At 38.7% G+C, this 19809-nt stretch overlaps 1 protein-coding gene across 13 annotated transcripts in view; it reads left to right on the top strand.

The window, feature by feature from the left end:
* NPAS3 (neuronal PAS domain protein 3) overlaps positions 1 to 19809 on the top strand; it is an 821658-nt gene that overhangs the window by 570145 nt on the left and 231704 nt on the right. For all 13 annotated transcript variants that reach the window (XM_032179491.2, XM_032179492.2, XM_058429730.1 and 10 more), the window contains one exon: positions 7232 to 7321. In XM_032179491.2, the coding sequence (XP_032035382.1) occupies positions 7232 to 7321 (90 nt within the window). The remainder of the gene's footprint in view (positions 1 to 7231; positions 7322 to 19809) is intronic.

A 19809-nucleotide genomic window follows, 5' to 3' on the forward strand; every position in this document is an offset into this window, starting at 1 on the left:
TTCAGTAATTTAACATACCACATGTATGCAAAGCAGATGTAGCATTGCAATGAATATTTGTGCTCTAGAATAACTATTGGAATCCTCTCCTTGAGGCAAAAGGAGCATGTGCTCATCTGTGCCCCAACTGGAGCCCCGGTTCCTCTAGGACAAACCAGAGGTAATGTGGAGTTGCCCCTGTGGCTCAGAAGCCAGTCACTGTCTTTTGACCAGAGCCTATTGTCCATTTGGCTGGATGTTCAAATCAATAAATCTGCATCCCTCAAGGCTGGAAGTAAAGCCTAAACTAGCATCCCTCGCAGAGAAAAAAGCTCAGCACTTTGATACACAGCTCCCCCAAAATGGAATTTTAAGGAGCAGAAGTAAAACCTCATCTTGCTCAGAAAGTGGGTGTCTTTGTTCTTCTCATGTTTTAACATTTTGCTAGCTCTGTGTCTCTCCTTTTATTCTGCTGCCTCTTTATTCTTCTGCCTCTCTTTTAAGGACTGAAGAGAGGCCATCTATGGCTCTTAACTGTTTTCTCACCTAAGATGTTTCAATTTACACGTTGTAGGAAACCCTTACAAAAGGTGTTTTGAGGTATCACAGTTTGCTGTTCTGGATTTATTTTTTAGTAGAAAAATAGTCAAATTTAACTAATCCAATTTGGTGTTGTGATTGGGAAACATGTGGCTTTTGGTACCTGACAGTATGAACCTATGCTATCCTTTGTGCAGTTGACTCACTGAAAGGCAAAGGAAGGAACAGAAAGCTCTTAGAGATTCTTAAGGGTTAAATAAAGCCTAAACCTTTGATGTGTGTGCTTTTATCCACTTTGAGAAAATATACTTGACTTAGATTCTTATTTCTGAAAATAAAGCTTTTGTTTCTGCACAGTGCTGGATTGTTAAAAGTCAGATTGCAAAGACACAATTTGTGAATCTTTTTCTTCCCCATAAACAGACACATGTGGGCACTTTGGGCACCATCCAGGTTCTCCTTGAAGTCGCTGGGCGTCCACATGTGTGTGCCTCAGCAGTATAGCATCACTTCCTGAGTGCATTCGGAGGGCAATATGGCATTTTAATGAACGCTATCAAAGTGCAATTGTATCAAAAGGCCAAAACATTTAAGAAATATTTGTTTCTTTCCAACTCTTTTAACTGCTGCCAAAACAAAGTGGAAAGATAGGCAGTGGAGTCCTGTCCTCACTCTCCAGCCAGGCTTCTCATATGGTTCAAGGGCAGACCCACTTCTTCCCAAGGCTAACCCACTGCTTAGGGAATGGAGGCAGTTTTCTCACAGAGCCTCTCCTTATTAACAGCGAAGCTGTCTTAGCAGCTATAAAAATGCTCACTTCTAATGTCTGATATGCATAGTGCCCGAATTCAGGCTCCGCTGTTGTCCTAACAGAGTTATGTCACAACAGTGAAGAACTCTGGGTTTGAAGGGAAAGTTGGGTATGTCAGAGATTGTACTCTATCACGTATGGGCATTTTCTCTGCAGTCTGAGCCTGAATTGGAAGAGCATCACAGATGCATGGCACATTGGACAAGGAGCACATGCATGCATTTAAATCATGTATATCTTACTTTTTTACTGATGTAATTGTGAAATATGTTCTTTTTGCATTCATAATTAGGGGGTGGAACAGATGGTGAAGGCTTAGTTTAAAATAATCTGTCATTAAAATAACCTAGCCTACTGGTAATTCTTCTCTCTAACTGGAGTTAAGTCATAGGAAAAGAGTTTGGGGTGATATTTCCCCCTTCTGTACTGGAATGTCAAAGAACTACTAATTTCAGAGTGCTTATATACTCAAAACTTGTCCCTAAAGGAGCACCATGGTAAGATGTCACTCTGAAATTTGGCTGCAGAGGAATATGCACAAAAAGGAAGGCAGAGGCAAAACTCCTTTGACAAATATAAATCCATTTAGCACAATGCATTAAACATTAGTATACCTTCAGTCATGAACCTGTGGTTAGTTCCATACCCTGTAAGGAAATAACCTCATCATTTGACAAGTACCGTTAGAAGCATTCAGCTTTTCGGGTTAAGAAACTATGCCTTACACTTTATATGTTACACTAATGTCAGGGGATATAAATTATAATTACAGGCGTTATTATTCAGAGATGCTGTAACTCCTGACTTCTGTATCCAAGCCTCACTTCTTGCATGTGTACCTCATAGACTTACTGGGATGTGACAAAGGAAATCTCCGATCAGCCCTGTCTGGATGGCTAAGAACTGTTTTCAGTAATAAGAAAACTGTCTTGATAAATCAGATACTTGCATGTCTTTAAAATGTCTGTTTTACTGTTTCTTCTAAGATTTCATTCTCCATCTGCTTTGAGGAAAGCAGATAGATTTCAGCATGGCTTTCTAATAAATCTTCTTGAGGAGGGACTAGCATTAACATTTGTGTAGGTTCTTTTTCATCTTAATCCAACCTTAGTTAATAATCAGAAAATTCTACATAGTGAGTAAGAAGATGTAATTAACCCTTTGACCCCAGAATCTTAATTGGCGCCTGTTGAAAACAGTGGGCAGTTTAAAAAAAATTAAAAAGTAGCCTGCAGTGATTGAACAGCGCAGTATATAATAGCTTTCTTGATTCAAAATTTAAAAAAATTCCACAGAACTTTCAGATTAATCACACTTGGTTTCCAAGACTAACTGACTGAATGTTTTCTTCCTCCTCCCACCTTTTTAAATTGATAACACCCAAATTAAACCAACAATGATGCAACCTTTCAAACTTTTCTAAGTGGCAACATACAGCTAACTATAGCAGAGACAATCCTGAATCAGAAGGTAGTGGCTATGAGAAAAGTGACCTTGGCAATCCACTTTAGACCTGACTTCATATCCCATTTTTTAGTTGAAAGGTAATCAAGTCTGAGATATGGGCATTGATCTCAGACTATAGGTATAATTGACCAAAACGATAAGCATAAAAGTGAAAAATATGGTGAATTAACCAGTTGTTGTTGGTGTGTGTGTGTGTGTGTGTGTGTGTGTGTGTGTGTGTGTGTTTCACTTCTGTGATGACTAACAACTGATTTAACTAGTTGTTTTTCCCCCTACCAAATTGGCCATTATTTTTAATTGAATTGACTGGGTGTCTTTGTGTCATGTAGACATAGACTCATTTTAATCTCACCAGGAAATTGGAACATGTGTTGAAGCCTCTGTTTTTGCCAAACAAAACTGGCCAGTTCTTAGATCGCCACTGCTTAATAGCATCAGATGTTTAGCCTCCAGATATTCTTTTACCCTGCTATGGTGCCCAAACCTCCTCAAATATTTTAGTAAGTACGTGAAATCTGGACCTCATGTTAAAAAGCACAATCCCCTTTAGTGAGGAAGTAAAGGATGTGCGTAGACAGCAAATGACACATCTATTCAGAAATAGCACTGGGTACTTTGAAGGACATAGAAGAATCCATTCTATTCTAAATATCAGGAGGTGTCCCAGACCATAGTAGAAATCTGTGGAATCTGAATCTGTAAGTAATCTAAGTCCATAAGCTGGACTCCTCAAGAAAATAATTTCCATCCTTACTAGTCATTATGGTATTTGTGATATAAGGAAAAGGGAGCACTGAGCATGGAGGTAGAACTGGATTTCATAAATCTTGATTGAGTGGTTGTTAGGTGCCAGCTAGAGAAAGATAAATAAGGCATTGCCTCACTGTTGAGAAATTGAGTGATTCAGAAATTCTCTAGTCGAGAGCTGAGTAAGCCAACCAGAAGCATACAATGCCATAAATGCTTTAATAATTTTATGGGAGTGAAGAAGATTTAATCCTGGCTCTGCCACTAACTGGCCATCTGATCTTGTCCAGCCACTTAGCCTCTCTGTGCCTCAGTTTCCTCCTCTGTAAAATGAAGATTTAGAACAATAGGAGATTATCCCCACACCAGCTTCATCAGTCCATCTTTCTGCACCCAACCAGGATTCCAACTGTCCCTTGTGTCCTTAGAAGTTCTCCTGTGATCTCTCTTTGTGTTGTTGCTCTGACAATGACATATTAAAATTTGAGAAGATGACTTACACAGTTCTCTGTGTTTGTGTACCAAGCCATGGCTATCAGGTCGAATGGAAAACCTAATAAGCCCTTTTATAAGAGCCAAGGGAATAGTCACAAAGGGGAGGGTCCTAATTTTCATGAGTCATCCTCAGGAGACATCTTGTTTGAGGTAAAGATACGTTGAAATTAGATCCTTCCCAAACTTGTAGGAAGGAACTATCTCTCCCCTTGCACTGGTTCAAAGTGAGGTTCCGCTATGCTACATCCTGCACTTGAAAGGCTCTGTCAGAAAAGGCTGCAGAGGGTTTGGCAGTTTTGTCAAAGGTAAGGAGCCCAGTTCCCTTAGACGGCATTTTATTCCCAAAAGCTAGTTCTAGGAAACTATTTCGCAGCAAAGGTGGCCTGGTCACCTCCTGTGGAAGTAACTTAAGTAATCTCTTGCCATCCTACTTGCCCTCTGGCTTCTACCCACAATGAAAGGATTCTATCGTTTGAACACAAATTGTTCAAAAACAAGGGACGATGTTTAAGATGTACAGGCTGCCTCTTAGGGTAAATATTTTAATTACAGAAATGTTGTGAATATTCACCTTTTCATTAATTCACACATGTCAGTTAGAGAATCTTTATTTTTATTGGAAGGAAGTATAGTTAGTTATTAAGTCCCACTGCCAAAGTTCAAATCTAAACTCCAAACTAGGAATATGCTTGTTGCCTAATTTCACTAATCCTCAATTTCCTTCTATATAAAATGTAGATAATAACAGCTGGGCGCAGTGGCTCACGCCTGTAATCCCAGCACTTTGGGAGGCCGAGGCAGGCGGATCACGAGGTCAGGAGATCGAGACCATCCTGGCTAACACAGTGAAACCCTGTCTCTACTAAAAATACAAAAAATTAGCCGGGTGTGGTGGCGGGCGCCTGTGGTCCCAGCTGCTCAGGAGGCTGAGGCAGGAGAATGGCGTGAACCTGGGAGGCGGAGCTTGCAGTGAGCCGAGATCTCGCCACTGCACTCCAGGCTGGGAGACAGCGAGACTCCGTCTCAAAAAAAAAAAAAGAAAAAAAAATGTGGATAATAATACTATAACTTCATATAGTACTTGTGAAATTTAAAGGAGACAATATGTGCAAACTGCTTAGCACAGAATGCTTAATAAATGTAAGTTGGCATTATTGTATTATTGTAGCTAAAAGCTCATCTATCATGTAATTTGCTCTTTAGTGGAACAATATAATGTGACTTTTGAATTGTTTTCAGAACCCAAGAAATCAGAGGAGGGGATTGGGTGTCATCCACAGTTTCCGACCAGTGGGGCAGTGAAAAGAGGTTAGGAAACAGGAAAATCCACTTTTTTTTTTTTTTTTTTTTTTTTTGAGACAGAGTCTTGCTCTGTTGCCCAGGCTGGAGTACAGTGGCATGATCTTGGCTCATTGCAACCTCTTCCTCCCGGGCTCAAGTGATTCTTGTGCCTTATCCTCCCAAGTAGCTGGGATTACAGGTGTGCCACCACACCCAGCTAACTTTTGTATTTTTAGTAGAGATGGGCTTTCCACCATGTTGGCCATGCTGGTCTTGAACTCCCGGTCTCAAGTGATCTGCCCACTTCGGCTTCCCAAAGTGCTAGCATTACAGGCATGAGCCACTGTATCTGGCAGAAAATCCAAATTTTATATATACATACATACATATATATGTGTGTGTGTATCTATATGCATACATATATATACATACATACATAAGAATATATATAATATATATTCCCCCCAAAATTCAGTATTTTAGGAGACTGAAATTATTGCTAGGATTTGAGAAGGCACATGTTTCTAACTAAATTTACACACTTCTTCCACCTTTCTATATTTTACAAATTTTGTCATTAATTTAGTGTTTTCACATACCTTGTTCCTAGTGTGGGTTTCCTGTATTTGCAAATTCACAGCCTTTTTTTTTTTTTTAACACCACTCACATTTAAAAACTTTTTTTCCTGTGCAAGCAGCACTTGTGCAATCTACCTTGTTAAAAATAAATATAAGGCAAAACAAAAGACATGCGGATGACAGAGGCTGTAGGATGCACTGGATTTCAAGAATGTGATACAAATTTATTCTCAGTTTGAATGCTATATTGCAGTTGGAGTTCATGATGATTTACACCATTCATCAAACTGAAAATGCAACCCTCCATTTGGAAAGTGGACTGAGGTTTTAGGAGTTACAGATGATGTGTAGCATCCTTTTTCTTTCTTTATTCTTTCTTCTTTTGTTCCATTTCAGGAGTTGTGATAGAAGCTGGAACTGTCACTATAAAACTTTAATAGAGAGTTTTGCAAAACAGGATTACAGTCTGTAAGACTGTAGCCCATAAACATTATCCCTTAATGTATTGACATTTCCTATTGTTCTAACACAATGGGCACTGGGAGTAAAGAAGGCATAATTCCTTATTAATTAGCAAATTGTTGATGTTCATAGTAGTGCAAGTAGTGATTTTACTTGCTCTTGATATAGGAAGCCTTTTTTTCTTTCATTTCGTTACGATCTTTATTCCCGTTCAACTACTTAATGGAGGATCTTGCTGATTTAATCTCAGTAACCACTGAATCCAAAAAAAATAAAGGCAACAGCTCATAAAATCAGCATGACCTTATTTTGTACATGAATGTAATGTATCTTGATCAAAATGACAGAGACATAAGTCCCTGAAGTAAAAGAAAGCTTTCAGTCTTAATTCAGACATTTAATTTGTTCATGTATAATGCAATACTAAAAGATCTTAGGACTTTCGTTAAACACGGAGAAAAAATGGTCTTAAATTCAGCGTGGCCAGGCGCGGTGGCTCACGCCTATAATCCCAGCAATTTGGGAGGCTGAGGCGGGTGGATCACCTGAGGTCAGGAGTTCGAGACCAGCCTGGCCGACATGCTGAAACCCTGTCCCTACTAAAAATACAAAAATTAGCTGGGCATGGTGGCACATGCCTGTAGTCCCAGCTACTCAGGAGGCTAAGGCAGGAGAATCCAGGAGGTGAAGGTTGCGGTGAGCCGAGATCGTGCCACTGCACTCCAGCCTGGGAGGCAGAGCAAGACTCTGTCTCAAAAAAAAAAAAAAAAAAAAAAATCAATGTATTGCTTTTTCTCAGTTGCCTGACTAATTAAATCTACATCCTTTATATTTATTAATCTATTTGTATATTTATTCTTTTTCCTGCAGTCCCTGGATGGCTTTGTATTTGCACTAAATCAAGAAGGAAAATTTTTATACATTTCCGAAACAGTCTCCATCTACCTAGGCCTCTCACAAGTAAGTAAAACAATTTTAGATTCTTGGCAGCGATTATGAAGCCTTCTTCAGCCTCATGTTTTTCCTTCTTCAAGTGAATTATCAAATTTATTATTTAATGGCTTTACCTGACTGTTCTCTCAAAGTCAGTGAGAAACCTGTGTGTCAGTGTTGAACATTCAGAATAAACTTGTGCTCAAAAACTTTAGTTCCGCTCCCCACCCCCCAAGGATCATTATTAATTTATTGAGAACAAATGAAGTTTCTTCCCTTGGTTGTTTTGAACTTTGAAACCTCTGTGCCCAGTAGGAGAGGGACACACTAATAGTGCTTCCCTTGTGTCCTATTACTGGATGTTTATGGAGTACCCTGCATTATCCTGGGAGCTGACACAATGGCAGGAGTCATTTGGAGTCAAGAAATGCTGAAAGAGACCATTAAAATGTGTTGCAGGGAGGGTTCCAGCAAGGATATATTTTGCTGCCTTTGCAAATGCTTCCTAATGCTGAAAGATGATTTCGTAAAATAAGATAGCTTTTCATTATTTGCCATTTAATTGCTCACATGTGTTTTTCGGAGGGTAAAAGAAAAGAAAATGGAGGCTGATGGGCCAGGGACAAAAATCCTGGATGTTACTTCTCGATATTCTGCTGGAACACAAAAATTTAAGTTCCAGTGACTTCCAAGACATGGGCTGCATCTAGTGAATGCCAAAATATCCTGAAGCAAGGTTTGCAATTCAGTTAATTATCCAGATGTTTTCCCCATAAAAATGCTGAACATCTGGGTATTTGTGCCCATACAGGTGATTGGCTGAGTTTGACCCCTTTCGTCTGGTGGTTTGGCATGAGGAAAACACTGCCTCGGTGGGAGGGATTTTGTGTGTGTGTGATGATCTGCCAAGTTGGATAATCTACCGCTCTTTCAGTTGCCCCTTGAAGCTAGAGATAAAGATTTGTCTCTCTCCTTTAAAGCAGGACCCACCCCAGACTCATTGCTTCTGAAAGTTGGCACAGCTCTAAGGAGACATCCAGCAAGGCTGGACCCTTTCGGCTGTTAGTGAGTTTGCCGGGCAATAGCTAAATCAAGAAAGACATTGGAAAATAATAGAGAGAGATATTTGGCATGTAAGGAGGCTTGGGGAAGGAGGAGAAACACTGCCAAATTTGATTATTTACTGTTGAGAATCCAAACAAGGGTCTGGTCTGTTAATGCTTTTTGAAGAACATGCAAGCTCTCAGCTATAGTGTATGGAGTAATTCTATTTTATGTGGACTTTAGCAAACCAAATGATAGAAACCGAGCTTTTGTTAACTCAGTATTAGTATTCTTGTATCTTGTTGAAAGATCTGGTTTTGTAATAGCCTTTAACAGACTTTAAGCCTTGTCTTAATCTGTCCGGGACCTAGTATTGAGAATCTTCAATTTTGAAATTGGTGAGCCACCATGTTGCGATGTTGTTATTACCATATAGAACTGGAAACACCACTGTTTGTTGTTCTGCAATGCACATATTCATGTTTCATGCAGGGTATCCAGCAAAGTTTAATAAGCCAGTAAAGAAGAAGGATGAATAATTAGTTTAAGCAGGTAAATGCTAATTAGGGAACTCCTGAAAAGCATCCATTATATACTAGCTCAAAACACATTTTACAGCCCTGGTTAGTGGTGTAATCCAAATTCTGTCAAGGCAACTGCATTTTCTGTAATTGAGATGTGTATGTTTGCTTTGCATAACAGATGGCTCTGTATGCTTAGACTGATAGCTAGGAAAATAATAATTGCATTATTCTGGCCAAAAGAATATTAGCTCTTGGGTTTTGGCCATTTCAGTCAGTCCTCCTGCCAGCACAGCATATGCACATATATGGATTGGATTTTCAAGGAAATTGATGCATCTGGAATAGTGCGGCCATCTGAAATATCATCTGTTCAAGAAAAATTTGGCTTTAACCCTATGCTGGTTTCTCCTTAAAAGTATTTTATTTAGCTGCTTTTCTACTGTATCATCAAGTATAATCTGAGACAAATAATTGACGTTTCTGTGAAATAAAGCAACTGTGTAGACATGGTACAGTATCTGGCAATTTCTGTGCAATCAGTCATTGCTTTTATATATAATGGGTTTTAAAGCACGTACCAGTAGTCAGCATCTTGACTTATCCAGGGGCAGACCCTGGCCAAAATGTGCCATTGCCTTCTTCTCCTGTGGTGGATGTGTTCAGTGTTGGCAGAAAACTGTCAAATATGCAGGTAGAGGCTATGAGATAGGAGACATGGGCCTTCATTTGGCAGCACTATACAACTGAATTGATGAGAGGTCAATCAGTAGAAAGTGATTTTTGCACATAACAATTTATGTATGTAAAAGTGATTTTTGTGTATACCAATTTATGTATTTAGAGTTCAAAACTAAAGCTTAAGTATAGTCCTGCATTAATATGAAAATAATCTGATAAGAACGTGATATGTTTTTAAATGCCCAAAGCGTGAGGGAAAAAAAATTCTATGCTAAAACTCTGGAAAAGAGTTTTCAACCCAGTTAAGTTTCTGAGTCCGAATAGGGAAATTGAGGTCCCCAAGACGCAACTCTTTCCAAGTTTCATCAATGCCCTTTTTCAGTTTTAGGGGTTGTGGGATGATATACAAAGTAAATATACTCTAAGTCAATTAAGCATTTGTTCTTTTATGAGCGCGTGCGCGCGCACACACACACACACACACACACACACACACACACACACACTCTTAATCAAATGCAAACCAAATGCTCTGCTTGTATTCTACAACTCTGGCTAAGTGGTTATTCCATCAAATTCTAGACAGTGATAAGGAATCTGTAAAGTTATGGACCCTCCTTTCCTTTCCAAATAGTTTTATTAAATAAAGACAATGTGTAGCTCTGTCACCAAAGACTTGTCCAGTGAAATTGTTAAGGAGGACTGTGAGCACGTCAGTTTGTTACAGAGCATAGCTATGTCTGTATTGCCAGCTCTCAAGATATCCCTTCCTCAGTGTTATTTTCTTTCAGTGTGTACATAAATGTGGTGGCTTTAAAACAGCTTATGCTCAGGAAAGAATTAGGATTCTTTTTTGGCTCACAAGAAAACAAGATAGGGAAACTTCTACTGAGCTCTGTTGTGTAGCATGGGGATAGAGACAGCCAGAGCAGATTTTCTCTTTGACACTCCCTTGGGTGGGACAGCTCCTGGTGTCCAGGGCATGTGCGTGCCGGGTATTCTCTTTAAAGTATTCTCATCTTGTTGTAATTATGGGAATGAGTAAGTGATGATGATTTCTGAAGCTCCTCAACAGTCCTCTTGACTTTGCCGGGTACACATACATACATACATACATACATACACACACACACACACACACACACACACACAGAGAGAGAGAGAGAGAGAGAGCGAGAGAGAGAGGCGAGATGTATATATTTAACCTAACAACATCCAAGAAGTGGTTTTAGGTTATAGAAGTATGCACTGTTGACTTGCTTTCCTGTATAAAAATGATTCCCAGTTACTCACCAAGAGGCCTTATCTTAAAGGAAGATTCCCACATACTGATGCTGAGTTTGGCTTGCATAGAGACTAAATAACTTCTTATACCTGGCGATGGCATTCAGAGCTGTTCATGACAGCTCTGCTTTCTAGCTATAATGGAACAGGCAGAAGTGAAAATGAATTAAGAAAACAGAATGGGTTCCCTAACACTGAAAATGTAGCAATGATATATAGCCAGCGTTTATGAAATCTCTTCCAAAATGTAAGGGGCTTAATCGCCAAAGAATCCAAAAGAGACTTTACATGATAAATAAAAAATATTTCTAGTTGATATCGGATTTAAAGCTTAGAGAAATATTTATTTGTTGGCTTATACTCTCCTCTTTCCACAAAGGATTTGAAATAGCTTACATAAACACATATGATAAAAATAATGTCAAAATAGAACTAGGGAATAAGGAAAAGGAGATAAGCAAAAGTAGGTAAACTGTTACCACATAGTAGGAAAACACAAAACAGAGGCTCGTAAAAAGACCATTTATTATACATGGTCTTTATTAAAGTTTCAGATTTAACCATGAGCTTCATGGTAACCAAAGCAAAAAAGGGAAATCCAGTAAACCATCAAAAATGAAAAACCATTGTTTCTTAAGGAAAGCAAAGTTTTTCTGGGACTGAAATCTGAAAATCTCATGTACGATTCTGGAAGAGCTAACCTGTAGACTATGACATTGATTTGCTTCCACTGGAGTCCATATTCACAGCAAGGCTGTCGTGATCTACACAGCAAACACAAAGACCCGAATTACAAATCTCATAAGCAGGCAGAAGCCCGTTCCCTGCCAGCCATAGCTGTGCGGAAGACCATTTGGAGAGCGATGTTCTGTTCCTGCATCCAGGCCTCACAATAGCATTGGCTAGTTTGGTGGTTTACATGGTTTCAAATCGGCTTTCCTTCACCCATACTCACATCCTGCATTTTCTTCTAAGCCCTCCTGAGAAATTCACATTATCGTTCCCAGAGGCAGAGGACATGAGAGATTCAGTTAACCAGAGAATACAACTGGACTTACATCCTCTGAAAACATTTTTTCTGGAAAGTGAGGTGAGACAGGATAATTCTGATGCACACCTATCCCAGCAAAGTGCTTTCAAGTTAATACAGAGTCCTGTTTACAACAAAATGAGATCTAGAGCAAGCCAGGAAATTTACACATTGTATGGGGTGATATCATTAGAAAATACCCTACGTGCCAGCTAAAGCCTCTCTTGAAATGTGTTCTAATCACCCCCCACTGCCTCCAGTCCCCTCGTGCACGTAATGAGTCACTTCCCTTTTTCTCACCAAGTCCTCACCCTTATATAAGGTATTTCCTGGCTATTGTAAGCCAGCCAGAAGGTAGCTGCAGACAAGGTTACAAATTGGCTTGATTCAAGGCAGCTTGCTGAAAAGGGCAGGGTGGCTGCAGATTATAATAAGAGTTAATAGAGGTGAAGGTGAAAGGGGGTAAGTGGTTGTTTTAAATTTGGTATATTTTTTAAGCCATGCAGATATATTTGCCACATAAACTCCTTTCCTTATCCTGTTGTTCATCTCCATATTTTAGATTTCTCTGCATTTGTTATATAGAATGGCAAATAAAATTACAGCTACAGCACACAAGTACAAGGTCAAATAAATGACAGATCTCAGTCTATTTGTGAAGCTATTCTGAAAGGGAACCATGGTGCCAAATGTGGTTTATTTGAATAATAAAGAAGAATTAGATTCCCCTGATAACTTGGCCGAGGGCCAATAAATCACTGGAGGTTAAAGATGCTTTGCAACTGCCATGTCTTTCTTTTGCTTTTCCAAAGTGCAAGCCTCGCTCTTCCATTCTGTGTTTTTCAATGCAAATCAAGTTGAGGTTAGTCTGTGGCTAATACTCTTACTTCCCTGCTTGTAAAAGACATATATATTTCCTTAGTGGGGTTGAAAAAAAAAAGACATTAGCTTTCTTTACAAGTTGTTTTTCTTGTTTGGCATCATTACATCTTAGAGAGCTGGAATATAAAGACAAAAAAGGTATTATTTCAACACAGCAGAGGGATGACAATGATGGAGCCAAGTGTTCGCTTTTTTGCAGTTGGTGTTCTAAATGTATTCAATGCTGGGATAACTGGAGTTGTTTTAATAAATGAATGCAAATACTGCTTTATGGCCCCCCCTTTTCAAAATATTTCAAGTAGACATACCTTAATTTTTAAAAAAGAAGAAAAATATATAATTTTCTGCAGCTCGTGACCACCCCCCTGCCACCCCAACTAGCAAGTCTACATTTTTCTCCTGTATACTAATCATAAAAAGTTCATCACTTCTGGGTGTAACAAAGAAAAATGCCCTTTTGAATGTGGAAGCTCTGAGGATTTGGAGACTATTGAGAAAATATAAGTATGAAAATAATTCAGAAACAGTACAAGGCACAGTGGCACATTATCAATTTACAACATTTAAATTGATAAATGCTTGGTGGTGAAGGCCTACAAGGGCACTTTGAAAAGCAAATAGCGACCTGGTGAAGAAATTGATTTTTCCCCCCCGAAAATGACTGCATGATGCATCATTTGACTGCATGCTGTCCGAGTGCTTGACAGAGATAATCTCAGCAATCCCACGGGTGACCTTATCGTTCTCACCAGGGCAACTTTGTCTACGTTCTGACTTTGTGCATGTCAAGGTTCCTCCCGGCAGGATCCTTGGGGGAAAAAGTTCCTCTGTTCGATCCAGATATTGAACTGCTCGTTCTTCCCCCTTTTCCTTCCACCCCACCCTTCCAAATAGGCAAACACGCCTCTTTATTTCATCCATAATTATGAATGAGCCATGCAGAAGAATACAGCTCTGTGCTCTGTATCTTTGTTGAAGCTCCTAATACCTTTTAGTTCATAGTTCTTAGGTGATCATCTATATTGGCAGGGATCTTTTTATCAGAAAGAGTAGAAAAAATCCCTAATGTTCTCCTATAATGCATCGCCACCTTGAGCAGAATGGAAAAACCTAACCAGTTTCTTCTCTGTAGTTGCAGGGTGTTTTTTTTTCCTCCCTCCCCTGTCATTTTTACATAGAACCCTTCTGAAACTGTCTTAAGTCATACATGTCAGTATCTAATAATATTATTCTCTTGCAATCCAGTGATTTAAGGTATTTCCCTTATAACCTTAAAATTATGTAACAATGACATAAGGCCCAGAAAGCATGTCACCTGTGCTATTTGGCTTTGAATCCCAATGGCAGCCTCTTTGCAGAGATTTGATAGAATCCACAGGGCTTCTTCAGGACCGTTGGTGTTTGGAAAGTATTTTTCTTCCACAAGGGAATAATCGACAATTTTTTTATGCCTAGAATTTTTCTGTTGATATGTATGGATGTGTGGATGTGTATGTCTGTTGATCAGTAATCTTCCTGCCACACAGCTTGTCGCTGATAATTACAATTCTTGATTAGCCACTTCTTGAAAGCAGCAAATACCCTGCCTGGTTTGGCACCCTGAAGCTCCAGTCCCCACTGCCTCTGACACCCTCAGTTCACCATATTCAACCCCTTTTACCTCCTTCTTTCATCCACAACATTAATTCTGAGTGAACAAGACGTGCTTCCTTGCTTTTGACAAGATTTGCTGCAGTCTCATGCGACAAAAACCCAACACTCATTCCAGATTCAGAAAGTAGGATTTATAACAGCATTTTAATTTAATGTTGGATGTCGAACATATAAAGAGATCACAGTAGTACTAGAGCTGAAAATTGATGCCTTTTTTATTAGTGTCCTCTCAGAAGTGGGTGAGATGCTGTTTGTGCAATGGAGCACAGAGCAGCACAGTCAGATGAATGAGGATATGCTATCTGCAAGGAATCATATTTCAAGCCACTGTCGGCCTCTATTGATGTGCTCAGAGTTGAAAGGTTATGCTAGTAAATGCCATCCGAATTTCCAGCATTAGAAATCGGTAGAATAATCTGCTGGCTGTCACTTTATGCTTAGCCTAAATGCACTGCTTGGGGATGTTTTACTTATTTTAACTCCAAATTAATTTCTTATTACAGGTGCATTTCTTTCTCTCCTCATGCTTTCATCAGTGCCCAAATGGGACTGATTTTTAACAGGTCTTCAGAGTAGACCACTATCTGTGAAAGAAAATGAAAGAAATGTGCGTCATCGTACGTGAGAATCATGTTATTCTTATTTATTCCTTTGAACATATTTTTCCAGACAGTGAGGCTAAAACACAGGAAGTTTGTGCACAGCGAGCTGTTCTTGTTAGACTGAATCATAGAATCTCAGGATAATTCAAGATAAGCTTACCATTTTCAAACGTATGAATCGAAAACCTACATTGCTTCTTAATTTCTGGACTTAAAGTGAGCAAGACAAAAAAAGGAAGACGGAGTATTCTTCATTTTATAGTTGAGGAGATCTAAAGTCAGAAAAAAAAATGCTTTGTAAGGAGCTGGTTCATTTTATTTGTGTGGATTAAACAGTATTTTCAGATTCATTTTGAAGTAGAGCACTGAGCAAAAGTAAGATTAAGAAAATTTAGTCATCATTCTAAGTCTGTAATTTATTCATTTTTAAATAATGAAACGGTGTTTTTCTGAATTAACCCATGTATTATTCATGCAGGCATTGGCAATGTAATGTCCCTGGTTTTCTGGAAAGCAATATACATTTCTTTGCCTGACAAGCAGTATTTTCTATATGGCATTAATTTAATGGCTTATTTTATTATGCAATGTTAGAAAGTAAAGATAATTTCTGTCCATAATGTGGTGCTTATATAGGCAATATATGCAAAATAATACCTCTACACTTAAGCCGGCTATCCTTTCTCAGTTAGCTTGGACCCTATAAGAATGATGAGTGAATGCAAACTGCTCATATGAAGAATAAGAAATAACTTGACCTTCTGGGAAGGAGGTCATAAAATCATTAAATTCATGTGAAATCCAAATTTCATTTCTACACATACACATTCAATCTATATTGGGTTTTAGCTCTTACATAAGAAGATATGGTTTTTTCATGACAGAAGTAACATGGCAACAATTTCAGTGATAATTTCAGTAGGACTGTAATAAGGAAATTGACTTCAGATTTTTGCATAAGTTCTAGAACTAGGCTGGTAACCTGAAAATTGATGTCAGTTTTAGACAACAAATGCCCTATGGCTTTTTATCTTTCATCCTCACTCCCTTCTTTGGAATGACAGTCCAAAGATATAATCTCTTTTTCTTAAAATCATCATTGTTAAAGAGACTGATAGCAGTTGAATTATTTAAAGTATCTTTTGATGCATTTTTGTGTAAATATGTGTTTATTCACATGCCTATGTATGTTTATAAATGCATACAATTTGTTTCTCTCTGATATGGTTTTCGTGCCTACTGCATTTTTATCTATAGATATAAATAATTTCCAAAATGATTCACTAAAGCAGCACACCAGGTTTTCCTTTGGGCGTCTCTTCCTCCTTTCAGGCTCCTACAGCTGCAAATTTACCACATTCAATAATAAGACAAAAACTTTCTCTGATGCTGTTAATTTTTAATGTGCTGGCAGATTAAATCTGTTACTTTCAATAACTATGCAAACTTTTTGAGAGCAAGAGAATGTATGCAGAAAGAAGTTTTCCCTGGGAAGGAAAAAATATGGCCTAGATTGGCTGTTTTCAGGGCAGTTCCAGGCCCTTGGCAGAGGTAACACAGATACCTGTGGGTCCTGTGTGGGTTTTGGTGAACCTAGGAAGTATGTCAGTAATATGCATTTGGGTATCAGGTAAAGAATTACAGACGCTGTTTAGATTTCCATCTAGGTTTTGGAGAAGCAAGCTTTATATTAAGAAACCCCTTCCCTCTTGGCCTTCTCTCGCCAATAGAAACATTGTTTTAGCACCCCAGGTAATCCTGTTTAGCACTGCTTTGCCATGGAAACAATAAAAAATTGGTTCTTCACTACGAACGCGCTAAGGCTTTAAGGAACATGCAGTTAGGGGATGGTTTCCTGAACCTCTGAGTTTTATTCTATAGCCTTGACCTTCACGTATTTGTTCCTACTCTACTTTCTTCGATACTTCTTTCTGGCTAAAGTCCCTAATTGTTAAACTTGGTGTTTATTACGAACTTAAAAAAAAAACATTTGTACTAAACGTTTTTGTCCTTATAAATAGGGGCGATGCAGAAATATTTCCAGAAAACGTGAATGATAGTGCTAGCTCTATCTATGGTAAAGATCTGGCTCTTTACCATAAAATGTACAGGCTTGCCTTGCTTTAAGAAATGTTAAGGCTAAAAACCTGCCAGATGACTAAGTAAGAGATTATTTGTATTACAATACAGGTGGGGTATTTGTGTTCCTTTAAGTGGTGAGTTCCTTTTTTTGGGCTTTAAATGTCTATACAGAGATTGTTATCTAATCTACAAAATCAAAAGGGAGTGAAGGAAAGAGAGAGAGGCACAAAAATTAAAGTATTCAGAGGCATTCCATTTTAAGATCAATCAGAAATGAGGATGGAAAATGAGATTCTGTTGGCAGACAACTTTTTGAGATCCCTCCTAGTAAGCACAGATCTCCTTAGCCTTGGTTGCCAAGTGCAGTGGGAATGTTGCTTGCAGCTTGGTCGTCTGGAAGAGGAAAACACGATCCGACTGTTCAGTCTAGTTGTCCAGGGTCACTTCAGAGTGCTGTGCAGCAGCGGTTTTGCATGCTTGTGATGTCCTGTCTACATATCTGTGTGAATTAGAAAAGTCTACACATCCCTGAGGACAGAAGATGCAAATTCAAGGAAAATAAGAGGTGAGACTAGGAACCAATTCCCTGAAATAATAATAAAAAAAACCCATAATTTTTCCAGTTCATTAATTAAAATTGACGTTGCCGGGTTTGCAAAGACCAAGAAAGGACCGTGCCATTCCACTACATTTCAAAACCTTTTCACTTGAGCAGACAAGTAAATCATGCAATTACTGGGACTCATTCAGCTCTTTAGTAAAAACACGGGCCTGCAACCTTGGCTGTAGCATACATGGAAATTAGAAGAGTTGAACTGAAGATATTTCTAAAATGTCACAACTGCTCTGTGACACTGGATGATATGTTTATCCTTTCATTATCACTTAGAACACCTGGGGCGGTGCTCACGAAATCAGATAGTGCCTTTTAAAATAATTATAAAAGAAGCATAGATTAGCAAGCTGAAGGGAAAACAGACAATCCTGAATCATGATGTTACTAATTTTGAGCTGTTTGGGGGCATCAGCTTCCAAGTCACAACAGTGTAATAACTGACTGCAACTGTCAGCAGTACTGAGGAGAGAGATTGCCAAGTACGAGTATTTCTAAAAAGCAAATGTTTCCTGGAGATGAAATCCAAGCATTCATATTCTGTTTATAAAATTAAGACACTCCGTTGGTGGTGTTTCCTATTGTCAGTTTCTGGCTGGATCCTTTTGTCTGTTAGACATTGAGTCTTCGGAAAAGCAGGAGAAAGGGCTCTGGACCGGGATCCAGCAGACCTGGTGCTGGTCTTGCCTCTGCTGCTAGTCAGGCCAGTGACCTTGGAGCAGCTTGAATCTTCATTTTTCTTAAGTGTGAAACGAAAGGGCAATTTCTCAGGCTCCTTCTTCTTTAAAATGTGTGCTCTCTGCAGTTCATCCAACGCTGGACATTTTTTCGTAAGCACTGGGGTAGGGCTGGGGGAGGGGAGCCTGGCGAAGTAGGCTATTTTATTTTTAACCTTCAAAGGAATTTAGTTGAGCAGATGCTACCCTGAACTAGTCAGAGTAGAAAAGAAATGATACGGCTTTTAAAGGGCACATCTAGCATATCTACTGGGGTAAAGTAATTCTGGCAATGCTTCAAAGGATATAACTTTTGATGGTAAAGTAGGTAGGCTATGGAGTGAAATCACATATGGCAGGCTGTCAAAGTCTCCTACACTTTCAGTACATTTATATAAGTGCAAAAAGAGGCTGCTTAGATGGCGTCCCTAGCAATTTCCTGCTAAGACTGCTTTCAGATTATCTGATATTATTTGACTAAATTATCTCTGTACAAGCTGAGGACAACTTTTATGATCAAATATTTTGAAATTAGTTTTCCTTGTTGGCAGATTATCTGAAATATGAATTGCTCTCGTTTGAGCACTCGAAATTGAAAGGCTTTTGGTAATAGCAATTATACAAAAACAAGAGTACTGAAGTGCTGTATATCATGCTGAAGGGGATATGTTTATAGGTCAGTGATGTCAATAACTTGAGTTCTCACAAATACCTCATCGTTACCCTTTTATTGTGGGCTAATGCAAAGGACAGACTGACTTTCTTTTTCACAAGGGTATTTCATTTTCTAGAATAAATACTGATTTTATTGACTCTAGACACTTACACGTAGTCAATTCATATTTATTATATTTCCCAAACCTTTCATAGGGTGCCTGAGGGTCTAAAAAGTAGAAAATACACAGAAAACATATAAAATTCTAACCAATTCAGAGGTATTATTATTCTAATGATTGACTTGTGCATTCCTGGTGCCTTCTCTGTGAGGTATTTCAATCATTCTGTGAGCCTTATCTGTTCATATTTATAGCCTCGTAATTAACAGTAATTACAACTTTTTTTTTTTTTTTTTAATTTAAAAGGCTTTAGAACAAGAAAGAAAGGAAAGGACGCTTGGAAGAGGCCCAAGCAGGTGACTTGAGAACAAGTGCCCTAACTAACATTTATTAAGCTATTACTCTGTGCCAGGCACTGTTCTAAGTACTTTAAATAAATTAAGGTTTGTAATCCTAACGATTGTTAGGTACAATTACAGTCTCCATTTTATAGATAAGGAAACTGAGGCAAAGAGGTTAAATAGCTTGCCCAAGATCATACGACAAGGAAGTGGCCGAACTTAAACTCAGCCCACTTGACTCCAAAGCACTCATTGTTAACCAGTAATGCTAGTTACCTCTAGATGGTTTT

The sequence above is a fragment of the Hylobates moloch genome, unplaced genomic scaffold (assembly GCF_009828535.3).
Source record: "Hylobates moloch isolate HMO894 unplaced genomic scaffold, HMol_V3 SCAFFOLD_16, whole genome shotgun sequence".
Classification (NCBI taxonomy): domain Eukaryota; kingdom Metazoa; phylum Chordata; class Mammalia; order Primates; family Hylobatidae; genus Hylobates; species Hylobates moloch.